This window comes from Rattus rattus, chromosome 14 (genome assembly GCF_011064425.1).
Source record: "Rattus rattus isolate New Zealand chromosome 14, Rrattus_CSIRO_v1, whole genome shotgun sequence".
Classification (NCBI taxonomy): Eukaryota; Metazoa; Chordata; class Mammalia; order Rodentia; family Muridae; genus Rattus; species Rattus rattus.
In genome coordinates this window covers 73933867-73953259 of record NC_046167.1, presented here as the reverse complement: position 1 = coordinate 73953259, position 19393 = coordinate 73933867, and the positions used below count along the sequence as shown (strand labels likewise).

The 19393-nt window shown below is 45.3% G+C and overlaps 1 protein-coding gene across 2 annotated transcripts; it reads right to left on the bottom strand.

Annotated features, from left to right (window-relative positions):
• Positions 1-1221: 1221 nt before the first annotated feature.
• Positions 1222-12019, bottom strand: Camlg (calcium modulating ligand). Of its 2 annotated transcripts, XM_032884832.1 has the most exons (4): positions 11752-12018; positions 9773-10236; positions 6626-6691; positions 1222-1828 (listed from the first exon to the last, which is right to left on the bottom strand). In XM_032884832.1, exons 1-4 carry the CDS (start codon positions 11915-11917, stop codon positions 1637-1639), a joined length of 888 nt encoding a protein of 295 aa, XP_032740723.1. In that variant the 5' UTR covers positions 11918-12018; the 3' UTR covers positions 1222-1636. The 2 variants fall into 2 exon arrangements, with proteins under 2 accessions (XP_032740723.1, XP_032740724.1); XM_032884833.1 differs by lacking the exon at positions 6626-6691 and having other exon boundaries at positions 11752-12019.
• Positions 12020-19393: the final 7374 nt, after the last annotated feature.

The window sequence follows — 19393 nt, the reverse complement described above, 5'->3', positions numbered from 1 at the left end:
TTGATCCCAGCACTCGGGAGGCAGAGGCAGGTGGATCTCTGTGAGTTCAAGGCCAGGATGGTCTACAGAGCAAGTTCTAGGATAGCCACAGCTATACAGAGGTTCCTCATCTTGAAGAACCAAAAAAAAAAAAGCAAAACTTTCTTTTATAAGTCTCACTGGTCATGGTGTTTTATCACGTCAATAAACAAGACACTAGTACACTCACTAATGTAAAGTGTTTATGCTGTTGTATAGCTTGCCTATATTAATCTGAATTTAACATTTCTGTTTGAGTGTGCTTTTAAAAGATACTCTGTGAAGCTGAAAAGGTGGCTCAGCGGTTAAGAGCACTTGTTGCTCCTGCAGCAGACCTGGGTCCAATTCCCATTACAGACATGGTGGTTCACAGCCATCCACAACTCAGGTCCCGGGATCTAATGCTCTCTTCTCACCTCCCTAGGCACCAAGCACACATAGGGGACACACCCATACACGCAGGCAGAACACACAAAAAAGTTAATAAATCTAACAGAGCACCGAGCTGGTGTGCACAGGTCTGAGTTTAGTTGCAGCACGACAAGTCAGGGCAAACAAAAACATGCTTGTGAAAACGTATAAGAAAAAATGCCCAACTACCACGGTGAATAGAGAAAGCACAATATTTTTTTTGTGTGTGTGTGTGATATACTGGAGAGGTAGCTGCACAGTTAAGAGCGATTGCTGTCTGCTCTTGCAGAGGACTTCAATTCAGTCCCCAACCCCGACAGAGCAGCTCACAACTGTTGACAACTCCAGGGGATTCATTTGATGCCCTCTTCATGCCTCTGTAAGAACCCGATATGCATAGGCAAATGCAAGCAGTCACTCATACACATAAAAATAAGTAAATCTAAACAAGAGAGATGAATACAAGATGCACAGAATATCGACATTTTAAAAACTGTATAAATACCTTTTACAGTCACTTGGGTAATTCCCCACCACTCCAATGTCAGAGATTCGATGTTGGCAAAGGGCCCTGTCACTGAGCTCCACCACTGTCACTGTCACTGAGCTCTACCACCATCACCATCACTGAGTTCCACCACTGTCACTATCACTGAGCTCCATCACTGTCACTGTCACTGAGCTCCACTACTGCCACATGTGTGAACTTCAGCCTTTTCTCCCTTTGAATATTTGTACATGGACTCAAGAAGGATATATTTAAAAAAAATTAAATAAAATGGGCAGACTTACTATTAGACAATTCAGTTCCATTTGCTTTATTTTTAGGATGGTTTCATTTCTCAGGAAGGAATGACACAAATACAAGGTTTAGGCCTTTAGGCCGGCTGAGACCTGTCCGTCTGGTCCCCTACAAGTACCAGCCTGGGCCTGTAAGGGGGGTCACAAATCTCAGACGTTAGGGGAGAGGTGTAAGGCTGGACTTCTAATTAAACAAGAAAAATTGTTAATGCCATTGTTACCCTATGTGGTAACTCAGACCTGGACTGATAGAAATTCAACCCTTTTAAATCAGGGAAACAATTAACTGGGTTTTCTGTAAAGCCAAAGAATTTGATGAAGTTATAAACCGATTTGCCCCCTTTAGAGACACTGCAGTGTAGAAGAGAAGTAGTTTTCACTCGTAAACTTCCAATTTCCTCGGGTTTCAGGGCACTTCCGGACCCCAGTACTCAAGCACTTCGTGGCAGAATATGAAAGTGAAGAAGTAGACGCAGAGGTCCGTGAAGACCTCACCCATCTTGCTATAGGTGTCCATGGACCGGTTTATCACCTCAGCGGGAATCCCGGACAGCAACAGTGCGGCGGTCAGCACTGTCGTCTTTACCTTCTTCTCACCCTGTGCAGAGAAAAGGAGAGTTAGCCATTTGCTCCCGGCGGACATGACAGATGGGAACGCTCCTCAGTTCTAAACCGGCTACTGACGTGCGGAGGCTGGCTGAGCCGGACAGGTGAATCTGAGACTTACTGGGCAACAGGGGACATGACGGCCAGCAGAAGTTTTGTAACTACATCACCCTGGCTGGCTATGATGGGTCACATCTTTAGTCCCACCCAGCATTTGGGAGGTAGAAACGGTCAGACCTCTGTGAGTTCAAGGTCGGTCTGCTCTCCTAGTGTTATCTAGGCCCTGCAGAGTCCCTAAATAATTAATTATTAACTGTGCCCTTTTAGAAGCAAGACACAGGTAACGACTTTAGAGATCTATAATGACCACGGTAAAAATTGAGGAAAGTAAGACTGGACACATGATATGAATGGAATGGTAGTGTGTGGCACAGGGATCCCAATGTCGGAGAGACTGCTCTGGTATCTTATATAAATAAGACACAAGGAAGGGGTCTGGCAGTTCTGTTGCCCACTATACCACCACACACAGGAACGTGTAAGGAAGGCTTTCAGAGGGGAGAAAGAAGAAGCCTTCACAGATGAGCAGCATCCTCTCAGAGGCAGAGGAGAACTCTGTCATAAGCTGAGTCTCATGACAACGAAAAGCCAGAAGCGGAAGAATCTAGGTGTGCTGGAGAATGGGTCACTGCAAACAAAACCCCAGGGAAATCCTACAGGACCCTGACCGCTGTGCAAAAAAACATACCCTGGTTATATGTTCGATGGAACGTCACTGAACAGTTCAGAACACTTCTAGGGGGAGAGAGAACATTTCTTTCATAGCTTTCTGGTCTCATTTTAAAATAGTTTTTTGAGGCAGAGTCACAGAATCCCACACTGGCTTCAAACTTGCTACACATCTAAGACTCACTGATCCTTCTGCCTCCCTTCCCAGTGGCTGGGACCACAGGCCCGAGCCGCTGAGCTCAGATCCACGTGGTGCTCAGCCTCAGCCTCAGAGCTTCAATCGTGCTAGGGTGAGATCCCCAACACTAGGCTCTCTTAAGTTTTTGAGACAGGGTTTCTCTGTATAGTCCTGGCTGTCCCGGAACTCGCTCTGGAGACCAGGGGAGCCTTGAGCTCAAGAGATCTGCCTGCCTCTGCCTTGGAGTACTGGGATTAAAGGGCTGGGCTACCACCACCAGCCATTCATCTCCTTTTTGTAAAATTATCTTTACTTCATGTGCATGGGTGCTTGCCTGCACGTGTACTCACTCACCGCATGCACAACTGGTGCCTGCAGACACAGAAGAGGACATCCGACACCTGGAACTGGCGTTACAGAACCGTTATGCTTAACCACAGAGTCGTCTCTCCAGCCCCAGATTCAGTTTTTGTTTTTTTTTTAAAGATTTATTCATTTATTATATATAAGTACACTGTAGCTGTCTTCAGACACACCAGAAGAGGGCATCGGATATCTTTACAGATGGTTGTGAGCCACCATGTGGTTGCTGGGAATTGAACTCATGACCTCTGGAAGAGCAGTTCTCTTAACCTCTGAGCCATCTCTCCAGCCCCCAGATTCAGTTTTTTAAAGGAATTCAAAGGTGATCTCTAAAATTTATTTAGTGTCACTAAATACCTACTGATAACTCAGCAATTTTAAATACATAAAAAGCTATATAGTTAACCAATAGAAAGTAAAACTTGGGCTGGAGAGGTGGCTAAGAGCACTGGATGCTCTTCCACTGGTCCTGAGTTCAATTCCCAGCAACCACATGGCCCACGACCATCTGTAATGGGATCTGATACCCTCTTCTGGTGTGTCTGAAGACAGCCACAGTGTACTCATGTACATAAAATAAATCTTTAAAAAGAAAAGTAATGGAGCTGGAGAGATGGCTCAGAGGTTAAGAGCACTGACTGCTCTTCCCGAGGACCCCAGTTTAATTCCCAGCAACCACATGGTGGCTCACAACCATCTGTAATGGGATCTGGTGCCCTCTTCTGGTGCATCTCAAAACAGCTACACTCTACTCATATAAGTAAAAATTAATAAAAAAATATTTAAAAAAAAAAAGTAATGAAAGCTTATGTCCACATAAAGACTCATACTAGAATATTCTTGCTGGATTTGGGTGGCATATTCCTTTAATAATGGCACTTGGGAGGCAAAGGCAGGTAAATCTCTGAGTTCTAGGCTAGCCTGGTCTACAGAGTAAGTTCTAGGACAATGTGAACTACACAAAGGCATCGTCTCAAAACAAACAAAACAAAACAAAACAAAAGAATATTCTTAGCAGTTTTAGACATAATTCACCAAGTATGGAGATTCTCTATTGACAGGAGAGTGAATCAATCAATCAATCAATTAATCAATCATTCAAACAATAAAGTACTGCTCAGCTCGGGGCTACAGAGACAGCCCAGTGTTCAGAGCCGTTACTGCTCTGGCAGAGGACCTGAGTTCAGTTACCAGTGTGCGCGCTGGGCGGCTCACGACTGCCTATAATTCCAGCTCCAGAGACCTTGATGTCCTCTCCTGGCACAATCACACTTGCTTGCATTTGTGTGCACAAGCGCGCGCACACACACACACACACACACACACACACACACACACACACACACCCCACAATTAATCTTTGAAAACACAGAGGATAACGAGCTACAGATACAACTTCAAGTATGGAATAATCTCAAAAACGTCATGCAGAATGATGGCTTACAAAATGCACAGGGGCTCAGAAGCAGAGTCTCAGAGAGCGGTGCCGCGTGCAACCGTCAGCACCAAGAAAGAAACCAAACCCTTACTCAACCCGTGAACCTGTATTTTCTAGAAGCCCCAAGTAAGGAATATTTGATCCAAAGTGAGCTTTTATAGTCTAAGACTCTTGTTTTCCTTAAACTCACATCTACGTATGGTTTCCTCAGCTCTCACCCTATTGTCCCCGAACTGCAACAGATCTTCCTTCTCTCTTTTACAGTTTATTTATTTGCCAGGTGGTGGTGGTGGCCCATGATTTTATTTTAATCCTAGCCAGAAGTAGGTGGATCTTTGAGTTTGAGGCCAGCCTAGTCTACAGAAGGAGTTCCACGTTAGCCAGGGGCTACTGTCTCAAAGAAACATCAAACAAAGAAACAAAAAAAGATTTATTTATTTTACTATCTACACACCGAAAGAGGGTATAGACTAAAGAGGGCATCGGATCCCATAGACAGTTTTGAGCTGCCACACAGATGTTGAAAATTAAACCCAGGATCTGTGGGAGAGCAGCCAGGTTCTTAACCATTGAGCCATCTCTCCAGCCCAGCTGTTTTATTTACCAAACCCTCCTCCTGTGAAATAGCTTCACAGGCAAAGTATTTGCTAGAATGTGTTATCCTGGGTTTGATGTAAAACCGTCCCCTCCCCACCCAACACAAACAGTCATTTTTCAGCACAAAAGCTTGACACAAACTTTGATCAAATGCTGGGTGTGGTAGCATTGGCCAGGAATCCCAGGGAGCTAGGCCAGGAGAACAGAATTCTAGGCCTGCCTGAGCCATGTATCAGGGCTCTGATGCATTCGATCACACAGACCATGCCATTTTTACTTATGTTTTTGAGGTGGGGCCTCACCGCACAGCCCGGGCTGGTTTCAAATGCACACTCCTCTCTGACTTTACCGTCTGAATACTAGGATTACCTGCAAGCACCACTTGGCCTGACCTACAAGGATATCCGGCGAGCCCAGCTCAGTGAGAAGATGCATCTGCCTGTGGTCAAGCAGACTAGGAAAACATCAGCTGTCAGCATCAGTCCGCTGAGTGACTGTCAAATGTTTCTCATTCTTAACATTAACGTGAACGGCTAGCCTAGCATGGGTCCAAAACTGGGTTCAGTAAATAATCAGATTTGTTTTAAAATTAATTTCTTAGCCACAGAACGAATTATTCAATTTTCTGGTGAACCTGAAGATCACCACTTTGAACGCTTGTGTTAGACTTATTGATTAATTGACTGACAGTATAGGTGTGAAGATCAGAGGGCATCTTGCACAGGCCATTCTCTGCTCCCCAATGCGAGTCCTAGCGATCACGCTCAGGTCAGGTATGGTGGAAATCTTCCTTACCTGCGAAGGAACCATTTTGTTGGTCCTGACCCTATAGCACTAACTCAGATCAAGAGTAACAAATGGGGGTTGGGGATTTAGCTCAGTGGTAGAGTGCTTGCCTAGTAAGCACAAGGCCCTGGGTTCGGTACTCAGCCCCAAAAAAAAGAAAAAAAAAAAAAAAGAGTAGCAAATGTTTCCCTTAGGTTTTATTTGTTTAAGGTTTTTTTCCAATTAAAAATTATTTTATTTTTTAATTATGTGTATCTGTGCAGGCATGCGCACGGGAATGCGGGTACCCACGGCGGCCAGAGGAGTTAGATCCCACTGTAGCTGTAGCTGAAATTGCAGGCGGTTGTGAACCCCCTGATGTGGGGTCCTCTGGAGCAGTAAGTATTCTTAAGCACTGAGGTACCTTCCCGGCCCTTAAGTTCTTTTTTTTTTAAATGAGTGAGTCAGGAACCATGAGGGTGGCTCAGCAGCTAAGAGTGCCTGCTTGCAAGCTTGACAACCCGAGTTTGATCCCTAGAAGCCAAGGCGTGAGAAAACCACCTCCGGAAAGCTGTCCTCTGACCTCCACAAAAGCGCGTCCACACTCACATATCCCACGCATACACAAATATGCACGCACACACAAATTAAGTTGTTGACAATCACTGAGTCACGAGTCAGCCTAAATACATCGTAATTAAGAAAAGACGTAAATTTACCTTAGGAAAATATTTGTACAGTCCCATGTACGCAAGTTGCAAAGTAAGAAATGGAGCGAATATAGACTGTGAAGATAGAAAATAAAATTAAGTATTTCCAGTAGATTACTCATATCATCAGTCAACTTAGCAAAGGCTATAAAAGCAAAACAGGACAGGAAAACATTCAATGCAACGGCTAAAAACATTCTTATTTCTGTAGAAGAGTAAAGGTAACGACAAGGTCTGATTCTCTGGTTTTTTGTTTTTTTTTCAGAGCTGGGGACCGAACCCAGGACTGAGCTAAATCCCCAACCCCATTACTGTTTTTTGTTTTTTTGTTTTTTGTTTTTTTTAAGGTCTGATTCTCTAACCATAAAACACACCAAGTCATGTCATTTTTCAGTGCGCTCCCTCCCCAAATGTGTTCTCTCATACAAAATTTTGTTCTCGCCTAGCAAGCGCAAGGCCCTGGGTTCAGTCCCCAGCTCCGAAAAAAAGAAAAAGAAAAGAAAAATTTTGTTCTCTTTTTATGAGACGGGATCTTATCATATAGAGCGGCAGTTCTCAACATGTACACTGTGAGCCCCTCGGGGTCCAAACGATCCTTTCACAGGGGTCACCTAAGACCTTCAGGAAACATACATATTTACATTACAACTCACGACAGCAGCAAAATTGCAATAAGGAAGTAGCAACGGAAATAATGTTATGGTTTGGGTCACCATAATATGAGGAACTGTGTTAAAGGGTTGCAGCATCAGGAAGGTTGAGAACCACGGATGTAGAGGCTGGCCTTGAACTCATGATCCTACGACCTCAGCCTTCAGAGTCCTAGAATTACAGGCTACTCTACCATCCACAGTCTAAAACTTACCTTTTAGAGTATTAAGTGGTGCAGTAACATCTCTCTCCGCTGGAGGAGACTGACAATTGACTGAAAGCCACAGAGCCCTCAGAGTTGGGGGCAGAGTTGACACACACAACTTTTTAAAACAGAGTAGGGCGGGGGCTGAAGAGATGACTCAGTGGTTAAGAGCAGTTTCAAAGGACCCAGGTTCAAATCTCAGCACCCACATGGCAGTTCACAACTGTCTGTAATTCCAGTTCTAGAGGATCTGACAGCCTCACACAGAGGTACAAGAAGGAGAACACCAATGTAAAAATAATAATAATAATAATAATAATAATAATAATAATAATAATAATAAGGCAGCTTGACATCTTATCATCAACAAAAGGAAAAAGATCAATATGGCACTTAGTCCACATAATTACTTCTAAGATGTAAAAGGTTCCCAACGGGGCAAAGGAATAAACATTGTTGTGTGGCAGGGGCAAGAAACAAACCACTGACTATCTGAATAGTCACAAATAAAACCCAAAAGCCAGAACAACAACAGCAAATCCTTACATAGAAACAAGGCATAGGGGCTGGACAGATGGTGCAGTGGGAAGAACACTTCTTGCTCTTGCAGAAGAATTCCCAGGGCCCACATGGTGGCTCACAATTACCTATAACTCTAGTTCCACAGAGCTCTGTCACCCTCTTCTGAATGGGCAGGTACTCAGCACATACGGAGTATACAGCAAAACACTCACACACACACGATAAACAAATCTATTTAAAAAGAAAACAGGCATAGCTTTTGAATCATGACAGCACAGAGCCCTTAGGTAAAAGCAGCTCTTGGCTCATGTACTAAAATCATCCGGTCTCTGCTGTGTTGACAATTTACCATCAGGGGAGACAACCAAATCTGTTGAACAGATTCTATTTAAGAAAATAATTGCAGGGGTTGGGGATTTAGCTCAGTGGTAGAGCACTTGCCTAGCAAGCACAAGGCCCTGGGTTCAGTCCTCAGCTCAAAAAAAAAAAAAAAAAAAAAAAAAAAAAAAAATATTTGCATAAAAAAGCAGGTCTGCTGTTATTGTTGTTGTTGTTGTTGTTTTGTTTTTTGAGACCGTTTCTCTGTATAGCTCTAGCTGTCCTGAACTCACTCTGTAGACCAGGCTGGCCTTGAATTCAGAGCTCTGCTTGCCTTCGCCTCCCAAGAGCTAAGACTAAAGGTGTGAGCTGCCGTGCCTCGCTGCAGAAAAGCAGATTTTAAAACCTGCTTTGCCTAATGATGTATGAAAATCTTATGGCCGTACCCGATACACAGTAAGCATTCTTAAAATGGCTACTGAATGGACCTACTTCAAATCAAGACACTGGGAGGCTGGGGCAGGGGCTGGGTGGGTAACAGTGCTGGAGTTCAGTTCCCAGCACCCGCATGGTAGCTCACAGCTGCCTGCGAGTCCAGTTCCAGAGGACCTGACACCCTTTTCTGGCCTCGGTAGGTACCAGGCATGCACATGGTACACATACATACACACGTGTAGACAGAACACAGAAATACATTAATAATAAATCTTTTGAAAAAAGTTCTAGGGCTGGAGAGATGGCTCAGAGGTTTAAGAGCACTGACTGCTCTTCCGGAGGTCCTGAGTTCGATTCCCAGCAACCACATGGTGGCTCATGACCATCTGTAATGGGATCCGATGCCCTCTTCTGGTGTGTCTGAAGATGGTGACAGTGTACTTATATATAATAAACAAATCTTTAAAAGAAAAGTTCTAGCCAAGACACTGAACTTTAGACTGTGCCTTTCTGCACCCGTCTGTGTCCCACAATGCACTGTTGCTAGGATGCTACTACATTATGCATTGCAGAATCGATCTCTGAACGGTAGACTATTGCCTATACACAGGACCGCAAGAAGCACATTTCAACATCTCAAACCACTTGGGAAATCACTAGCTAATACACAGTACATATAGGCATCTGGACTTTCGGTTCTGGGACGAAACTGCCTGGGTTTCACCCCACCTGTCAGCGGCTGTTGTGACCTTGGGTAAGAGAATTCATCTGAGTTTTTGAGGGTTCAAACAACACATGGCTCCTAAAGATGGAGTTTAAGTGAATTAATATAAGACGAGCATATAAAGTGCTACAGACGTTAGTTATTACTACAAATAGGCTCTCATTCTGTAACTGGGACAAATAATGGAACATATAACACACGTTCAAGCAGCCGGATAGATCCGGTAATGCTGACAAGAAATCCCTAGCATGGCACCTTGACTTGCGTTTTCCTAGCTGATCGCTTGCAGCTCTTGGCTTACCAAATATTTGCAAACAAAAGCTCGGACAACAAGAGCAAGCAGGGCGCACCCCACCAGTCGAAATATTCGAAAAGAGTCAAACTCTTCCGTCGTCCGCCCATCTTCCTGGCTGGGCTTCTCGCTGATCAGCTGTTTGCGTAACTTCATTGCTTCTTCGAATCTGGAGAGGTACTGTTCTAGGCCGTGGTGAGAACCCCTCGGGGCCGAGTCTGCCGCCAGGTCACCTCTGTTCCGCTGCCGCAGCTCAACTCCATCCTTGCTACTGCACTCTGGTGCTTTAATGAATGAGTCCAGTTTGTCTCCCAGCTGGGCTCCCCTGATGTCGGCGCCACCACTGGGCTGGTAGTCAGTTACTCCTCCATCGACTGAATCGCCAAGCACTACCCTCTTGGAAACGGAAGGAACGCCGAGGGGATTCAGTATGTCACTGTCCAGTGGCTTTGACTTTGTTTGATTTTCTTCTTCTGAGGGAGGGGAAAAAAAAAAAAGAGCTCTGTGTATTACATACTCACGAACATCTTAAACACTCCCACTGCTGCTAGAACTAGGTCTCTGAGTCAGGATAGAGACTGATGCAGAAAACAGAACTAGCTCTTTCGCCTACCACCTTCAAATAGGCCGCCACAAAAAAGCAAGCTGGCAGAGGGAAGTTCAAACGCTGAGGACAGAAACTACCACTTCTAAGTAAACAAGCAAAGCGAGCACAGGCTGTCCCAAGAAATAAAGAACAATTCTTTCCCAGAAAAAAATACCCAGAGACATGCCTCAATTTCTCCCACTAGCTGATACTGATAAAAATACAAAATCATTAAAGTCTCTTAAGGTTTCTATTTTACTCCATTTCTGAGTCGGGAGTGCTGTGAGCACAGGGTGTGGCGTGCCTATAACCACGGTGGCCATCCCCTGGGTAGCCATGAGCTGGCACTTTTAGGATGCTGTTCTAGTTTTTAAAGAGAGAACTCTAAAAGTGATAAAATTTGCAGAGCAAAAGAACAGAATAGGAAAGGGACTCGAGAAACACCAATACTTTAAGACTATCTTCAGACTGATCACTACAAAAAATATTTCCTGTACTGTTTCAGATGATTCGAAAGTGGTACCCACACATCTCATTTATATTGTCTAGAAGTTCAGAACTACATCTCTATCGCCTCATAGAAATACTTGAGTTCTACCACGCTTGCAAACAGTGACTAAAAAGCCAATTACTAAAGGAAACACCCAAACTGAAACTTAAAGAAGTCAAGCATAGTTGTATTCAATTGTGTTCATAAGAAAACACGAGGTTGCATTGCATGAAAGATGAGTTTTCTTAGGGTAAATGCAGTTATTAAAATGTGATGTACCTCTGCTAATGAAAGGAAATCTCAGCGGGGGCATCACAACTTTCGGGAAGGTCTATAAAGAATGCTCGCACATATGTATTCCCTCTCCTAGAAGACCTGTAACAATGTTGAAGGCACCGAGCACAGCCACCAAGATAGGACCATAGGGTCTCTGATCCACAATGGACGGACCAGCCAATAGTTGAGTAACGACTGATGTGGTGGACGAGAGTTACAAAGCAAAAGGCAAAAGCTAGGTCAGGGGATTAACTGGAAGGAAAAGCATTTGGAGCGGATATGAAAATCTCCCTGGGGGCGCAATGGAATGAGAATGGGGATAAAATGCGCAGCCTTCAAGAAAGGCGAGTAATCAGGAATATAGGCGCTGTCTCAGATAACCGTATACACAGATTCCGGAACGAAGGCTTTGTGGCCAGGGTGGAGACAATCTCAGGGCGAGGATCCAAGAAAATAGGAAGCAACAAGGAACATCCTGGGGCTAAGCGACAATATAATATGGGTCGTCACCTAGGGGGCCGGGACAGAGTTGGGTCAGAGTGCATTTTGGGGTCAAATGGATTGGAAGTTGAGGGGACGGAAGGATCTTGAATTTTCAAAGAGGTAGGCGGGAGACGGGGAAACCGAAGCTCTCACCCGCGCCGCTCCCGGGCCTGTGAAAGCCCATGATCCGGTTGATGCGTTGCTCGGAGTTCATGAGCAGCTTCCTCCTCCGCAGCTCTGCTCGACGCTGAGAAGCCGACAGGCCCGAGGGCGCCGCGGACCTGTCCCCGCCGTCGGTGGCCGAAGGCATCGGCTCCATGCTTTCTCTACTGCCTGGTTCAGGGTGACAGTAAAGGCGAGGATGACTTCAAGCAGGGCCGCAGAGTTCGGTCCCACTCCCACTGTAGTCCCGCCCCTAGAAGGCGGGGACTGAGGAGTGAGCATGCGCCGAAGGCCTGCACGAGGCTCTGCCGCCATGTTCAGTGAGGGCAGGCCAGGTTTAAGGGTTCTCCCTTCCAAGGTTGGCTCGCAGTGCTGAGGTTTTTCACCACCAGGTTTACCTCTCAGCTGCTCTCGAAGGTGAAGAGACCGACACCCTCCTGATGGGTGAAATGCCAGTGAGGAACAGGTCCATTTTATTTTCTGCCAGGAAGCAAAATGGAGGTTGCAGCGGCAGGAGCTTTTTACCAGTCAACGTCTCTTTGCTCCTTGGATACGTAATTGCGGGTGCGACGCTTTCAGGGAGCATGGCCCTGGGATTTGGTGGCGGTGGTGATTCTAGTTCTTTACAGCACTCCGCCAGATTTCCCTAGTCTCTTCTGTACCCCCTGTCGTCTAAATTGCCAACACTCCCTACTTCCTTTCTCCCTACTCTTGCAACCCTGTTGCATGCTTAAATCTCCGTGCAGAGGAGGACTTTGTATTCTATATTAGAAAGGAGCCTGAAGTATGCACCAGTAGTTTGTTCTAAGTTGCTCTGCATAGGTATATTGTTAATAGCTCGTTCGTTCTGAGTTCGTTCTCCAGTTCAGGTGCTGAAGAGTGCAGAGTTAAAACCGTTCAATACTAGCCAGATTTGTATTCGGGGAAATGCAAGCTTTGAGCAGTTAAAATTAACTGTTTCATTCCCTGTGAAACTGCCCTTTTGACATGGAGTGTTAAATCGTTTTTCCAAGGAGTATAACCTTGTTCTCAGATCTCTGACCCTTTGAATAAACCGCATCTCACTACCAAGTGCCCTCTGTTTTCTCCTGTGTGAAGACAGCCCACACCCTGCCTGGTGGGTGAAATGCCAGTAAGGAGCAGGCTCATTTTACACTCGTGCAGGAAGCAAAATGGAGGTTGCAATAGCAGGCACTTGTCTTTTTTTTTTTTTTTTTTTTTTTTTTAGCAGATTCTACAATGTGACTCTGCCTCAATAAAATAGGATAAAAATAGAAGTTACACACACACACACACACACACACACACACACACACACACCATATTATTTACTTAGATTTTCTTGCTATCTCAAAGACTTATTTCTTATCAACACGCAAGGAAGTTATCAGATATCAGTGTGACCAGGGAGCCTAACTGGCTCCTACTACCGAAGGATGGGACAATTTAAACAGAAAAATTGATAATCGCAATAGAAAGTCATGCCTGGGAGTATAGGCTTAACCAAAAGCTTTGAAACCCAGTAACAGGGAGACAGAGGCTGGCATATTCGTATAAATTCCTGCTGGCGTGATCTACTTAGTGAATTCTAGGGCAGCCAGGGATGTATGGCGAGACACTGTCTCAAAAGTCAGCAACAATGGGGCTGGGGAAAAAAAGGGGGAAAAAAAGGCTCAGCTGTTGAGCACTGGGTGCTCTTCCAGAATACCTAGCTTCTATTCCCATTACACACAGGGCAGCTAACAACCGTCTCTATTTCCACAGGATCCAGTGCCCTCTCCTGACCACTGCAGGTAATGCATGTGTGTAGAGCTTCCTGTATGCAGGCAAAATACCCATTTGCATAAAATAGATAATAAGTAATTTTAAAAAATCAACAGCAGCAACAACAACAACAAAAAGCAAAAAACTGGTAACTGATAAATCTGAAAGTTATGGGCTGGAGAGATGGCTCAGCGGTTAAGGGCACTGACTGCTCTTCCAGAGGTCCCAAGTTCAATTCCCAGCAGTCACATGGTGGCTCGCAACCATTTGTAATGAGATCTGATGCCCTCTTCTGGTGTGTCTGAAAGCTATAGTGTGCTCATATAAACAAAATAAACAAACAAACAAACAAACAAAAACGGGGTTGGGGATTTAGCTCAGCGGTAGAGCGCTTGCCTAGCAAGCTTGAGGCACTGGGTTTGGTCCCCAGCTCCAAAAAAAAAAAAAACCAAACAGGTAAGGGGTCAAAGCTGAGCGTCGTGATCATACTGATTTGAAAGGGGTGGTATAACATGGTTCTGTCATGCAGGCTAAGAGTAGAGACAGTAAGCTAATGAAAGCCATTAGGTACGGCAGTGTTTGTCAGGGAAGCACATCAGGCTCCCATTGGATGGGCAACAGCACACTCATGTGCACACTAGGAGATGGGTACAGTTGATGCATTCCATCGGTAGACAGGAGGCGTCTACTAAAATGGAACTTGCTGCCTTCCTGCAGAATTTTGTTCTACACCAACAGATTACCAGCCATAATTTGCCTGGTATGATGGTGCATGCCTTTAATCTCAGGCCTGGGAAGGAAGGGGCAGGTAGATAATCTGTGGGTTTGATGCTAGCTTGGTATACACCATCAGTTCAGCCAGGGCTACATACTGAGACCCTGCATCTTAGGGTTTCCACGGCTGTGAACAGACGCCATGACCAAGGCAACTCTTTTTTTTTTTTAAAGATTTATTTATTTTATTATATGTAAGTATACTGTAGCTGTCTTCAGACACATCAGAAGATGGCATCAGATCCCATTACAGCTGGAGAGGTGGCTCAGCGGTTAAGAGCACTGACTGTTCTTCCAGAGGTCCTGAGTTCAATCCCCAGCAACCACATGGTGGCTCACAACCATCTGTAATGGGATCTGATGCCTTCTTCTGGTGTGTCTGAATTTACAGTGTACTCATAAAATAAAATAAATATATCTAAAAAAAAAAAAAAAAAAGAACACTGGCAGCTCATCCAGAGAGCTTAAATTCAAATCCTTGCAACTGCATGGGTGTTTCCCAACCATCTGGCAAGGAATCTGGCGCCCTCTTCTGGCCTGGAGGCACACTTGCATATGTGTGAGTCAGCATTCGCGCATAAAACCTATAAATAAATAAATAAATAAATAAAGTTTTTGAGCTAACATGATGTGTTTTTGAGCTGAACTCCAGTCCCCTGCAAGAGCAACAAATATTCTTTACCACCGCGTCATCCCTATACATCCAGTCCCCTCACTTAGTGCATACTCTCTCCTCTCCTCTCTCTTTCCCTCCCCTCCCCTCCCCTCCCCTCCCCTCTCCTGTTCTCTTCCCTTGACTGTTTCTCTCTACATAACTGTGGCTGTCCTGAAACTGTATCGACCAAGCAAGCCTAGACCTCAACAGGGATCCACCTGCCTTTGCCGCCCACAGGCTGAGATCATGTGTGCACATGTGCACCACGCCCAGCTAACTCCATATTCCAGCAAATTATTTTGTTCTTAACAACAGCAAACAAAACAAAACAGAACAACATAAAACTCATTTTATACATCGTTTGTTTAGAGAATTTTATTTTGTCTTATTGGAATCCGGAAGGGTGTTTTGTGGGGCGCTAGGACAGAACCTCACTCCATAACTCTGGCTGGCATGGAACTCACTATGTACCAGACTGGCTTCAAACTCAGGGACATCTTCCTGTCCCTTCTGCCGAGTGCCTGGTGTGTATAGAGGACAGAAGAGCATGTCAGATCACCTGGAACTGGGGTTATAGTCAGTTGTGAGGCACCCTGTGGGTGCTAGGAGCAGTCCTTGGATCCTCTGTAAGAGCAGCAAGTACTCTTAAACACTGAGCCATCTCTCCAGCTCCCAATTCTGTCATTACTAAAAACTACTGAGCAAACAGGCAGTGATGGGGCACGCCTTGAGTCCCCAGTACTTAGAAGGCAGAGGCAAGTAGATCTCTGAGTTTGAGGCTAGCCTGGTCTACAGAGCAGGTTCCAGGATAGCCAGGACTACAGAAGAGAAATCCTCTTTCAAAAAAACAAAACAAAAACCACTGAGCTATAAAATATATGGTATAAGTTATACCTCCATAAAGCTATTTTTAAATCTGGCCATTCAGGAGGAGGGGGTGTGTGGCTTTGAACCCAGCACTTGGGGAGGCAGAGATAGGTGGATCTTTATGAGTTCAAGGCCAGCCTGTTACACTGATGGAGTTCCAGGACAGCCTGCCGAGGTCCAGCCTCAGCATGAGGAGGGTCCTGAGAAGGGAGAAAATGGGGACGTGTTGATTCAATAATGACTCGATATCAGTAGTAGATGCAAGCTGTTAGTTCAATGCTCCCTCTGCTCCCTGACAATTCTGAGCACTCTTTATTTTTTCAGTTTAGTTCTTAATTCCATGATATTTTTAATAACCAGAGAGAGCCTGAACACAGTCTTTTATTTACCAAAGCTACATCATCAAGGAAGGCTTTGATCATTGTTAATAATTATCAAGAATTCTTAAATGTACATAAACTCTGTAAGTCCGGGCTCAACAGTCCCAGACCCCACTTTCTTATTATTTTGGCTGTGAGCCTAGCCTTTATCGGCTGAGCCATCTCTCCAGCCCAGCCCCCGTTTTCTTAGAGCAGAACCAAGCACATTTCCCTTCAGGTTTCTGCAGCCCGTTCTTCACGGGTAGCTGGACACAGCTCCTCTAGCTTTCTGGTGCCCCAGTCAGCAGTCTTTAGTAACCGCTTCCATGTAAGAATAGAAAAAAAAATGACGGTTCGGTCCCCAGCTCCGAAAAAAAAGAACAAAAAAAGAAAAAAAAAATGACAAACTACTGAAATTAAAGTAACTCCTTCAAAGTTTTGAATCTATGTAAATAAGACTGTGAAACAGTTAGTTCTCTGATGTCCTTGCAGGCATTGCTACCTTGGGTTCTTCAGTCGGCTAGAAAGACAGAGCACTAGCTTTTATATGCTTTCACCTCACTTTTAATTCTCTAATCTTCATTTCCTCGTCCTAGCAATTCCATAGCCCCACGTGCTCGCCTTCTGATACTATTTGTTCCTAAATATATATAAATTCCTATATTTTCCATCCATACCCTTTCCTCCTGAGCTCACTCTAACTCTATCCTTGATGTCTCCAAGTCGATCAGTGCAGCAGTCATGGGACCGGAGGGTACACGTGCTTCCTCACGATCCCAAATTCAAGGCCAAGGCCGGCAATGAACCATTTCCAAAAAGAACCATGAAGGCTTTTACAGGCCTTATGATGATATTGTCTGGATCCCTTCCCATGACCCTGAAGGCCAAGCGGAGGGCCTGTCCCTCATCCTCCACAGCCTCATGACCGTCTCCATCCCTCATTCCGGAAAACTGCATCTGGGGTTACTATTGCATGATTAGCCCTGAGTAATGGGGGAAGTATGTTCCTCAGAAAGAAAGATTGAAAGTAGGGTGGTGAAGACAGCAGCTCAACTATGGGACAACAGCATCATCGGCACACGTGGGGGTCATGGGATCAATGGCCTAGCGATGCTCCAGGAGCAGGAACTCTGTGACACCTCCCCTTATGCAGCTATGCTGGGCCTGGCAACAGCCAAGGCTACACAGAGAAACCCTGTATCCAAAGGAAAGAAAGAAAGGAAGGAAGGAAGAAAGGAAGGAAGGAAGGAAGGAAGGAAGGAAGGAAGGAAGGAAGGAAGGAAGGAAGGAAGTCTGGCATGGTGTTAGAGGATTCTCTGTGAGAGATAGAGTCAGTTTCTTGGTTCAGATATTCCTAACTTAGGGCCAGTGCCTCCCAGGTTCATTGTCTCACAACTGTGAAGAGGGAAGAACCAGGACGAGCAGAGTTTTCTCCGCACACAAGCACGGGACTTGAAAGGGAGCCTCTGGTTCCTTGGCTCCGCCCATCTGTACCCAGTATAGGACTCTGATAGGCTGGGCCTGTTTATAAAGTGGAGATGGATCTGAGGGTCTTCTGACCTGAGGGAGTGTAGGGAACTCTGTGGGGAGAGAGAGAGCTGTGCTCAGGAAAAGCCACCTATCCGAGGAAAACGTGCCAAGTTTCAAGGTCAGAGAGGAAAAAACACAATGGAGGCGATTATCTGAACCGTTACGGTCTTAAAAATTCTCACCCTCTGGGTTCAACTCGCAACTTTTGAACTGAGTTTATGGGGGCGGTGTTTGAGTCCAGCTCCTGGGATGATTTTCCCCACCAGGCTCGCCAGTCCTGCAGATACCTCCTTCTCAGGAGATAAATGTTCCCTTCCTGCCTGTCTTTTGAGTTCTTAGAGAAGCTGGCCCTGCTGACTTTAACAGCTTTTCCCTCTGTCTCTTCCTTATCTAACTGCCGCAGAAAAAGTGATGGCCTTACTCCTCATCACTGTCAAAAGGCTGGAAAAAAAATAATTCAACAGGTAACCTGGCATGATGGTGCACAGCTTTAATCCCAGAATTCGGAGGCTGAAACAGGACACGTGAATACTAAGTTCGAAGTCGGCTTGTGCTACTTATTGAGTCAAAGGAAAATGAGTGTTGTACGAATTTCCCTAGGGGGATGTGAGCAGAAATCTCTTTAGCCCAGATAAGAAACCGATAATTGACAAAACAAATGACTGTAGCCAAGTCTAGCCTAGTGAACCAGTGAATCTGTTGGGGTCACACAGAGAGCATGGGTAACATCATCAACCACCCTTAGCCTTCTAGCATGATATAGCTCATAGAAGCTCTGTTTTTTGGATGCAATGTGCTCTACAAGAGGGAGTCTCCTGTCTCCAGTGGCTGTTACTACTTCTACAACCTTGGAAGCAGTCCTTGTGAGGCTTATAACTCTCTTGAGTTTCCTGGACCTGTGAGTTCCCGGAGCTTTACTCCTCTTCAGGGAGGGAAAGTTTCAATTGGAAAGAAATGGCTACACAATGTGAAGAACCCAACAGTCAAGACACAGCCCTTCTGCCTTTCTCCCTAGAGCCCTCCCTGTTCAAGATGCACTCTAAGACTCAACATAGGACACAGCAGCAGCCTGGAGATGTTAGGTTCTACACTGCTAGCTACTTGGCTGTGCAAGCCTTTGCCTGTCAGGCTCAAAGGAACCCCCAGTTGTCCCAATGCTGGAACCCATTTCCATCTACCAAGTGTGGTTGGGGAGGGGGGCTTATTATAGATATGAGGGCAAGAACAGCCAGGGGCATCCGGTGGATTCCAGAGCAGAGAGATTAAGTAGTTAATTGATTATGGCCAGCAGACTGGACCAGGACACCAGCCGAAAGGGGGAGGCGGAAGAGAGGGAACACAGCAGTAATGGCAGGGCTGTGGGGGAGGGAAGCCTGTGAGCTGACCTTTTGGGTAGGCGGTGAGGAGAACCACAGATGGCAATACTGAGCAACTCTGGAGGCGAGGGCATCTGGATGCTAATGGGCATCACAGCGTCTTGTCCTGATTTGCTTCTGAATGTCAAGCGATTGCTAAGAACCACTGAGGCACACTAGTAGATCTTAAATTAAATTGTATTCAAGTCTGCTCTTGTTGGACATAATATCCTTTCTTTTTATTTAAAATTATTTGTGTGTGGGTGTTTAGCCTGTCCGAGTATCTGGGCACCGTGTGCCTGCTTAGTGCCTTCAGAGGCTAGAAACGG

Bases quoted from the DNA above. Each gene is read 5' to 3' on its own strand.
- Camlg (XM_032884832.1), bottom strand. From the start codon at position 11,917: ATGGAGCCGATGCCTTCGGCCACCGACGGCGGGGACAGGTCCGCGGCG. The intron at 10,237-11,751 runs GTGAGAGCTTCG...CCCCTCCCTCAG, and splicing joins CAGGCCCGGGAGCGGCGCGG to AAGAAGAAAATCAAACAAAG. The intron at 1,829-6,625 runs GTAAATTTACGT...TTCTCTGCACAG, and splicing joins TGTACAAATATTTTCCTAAG to GGTGAGAAGAAGGTAAAGAC.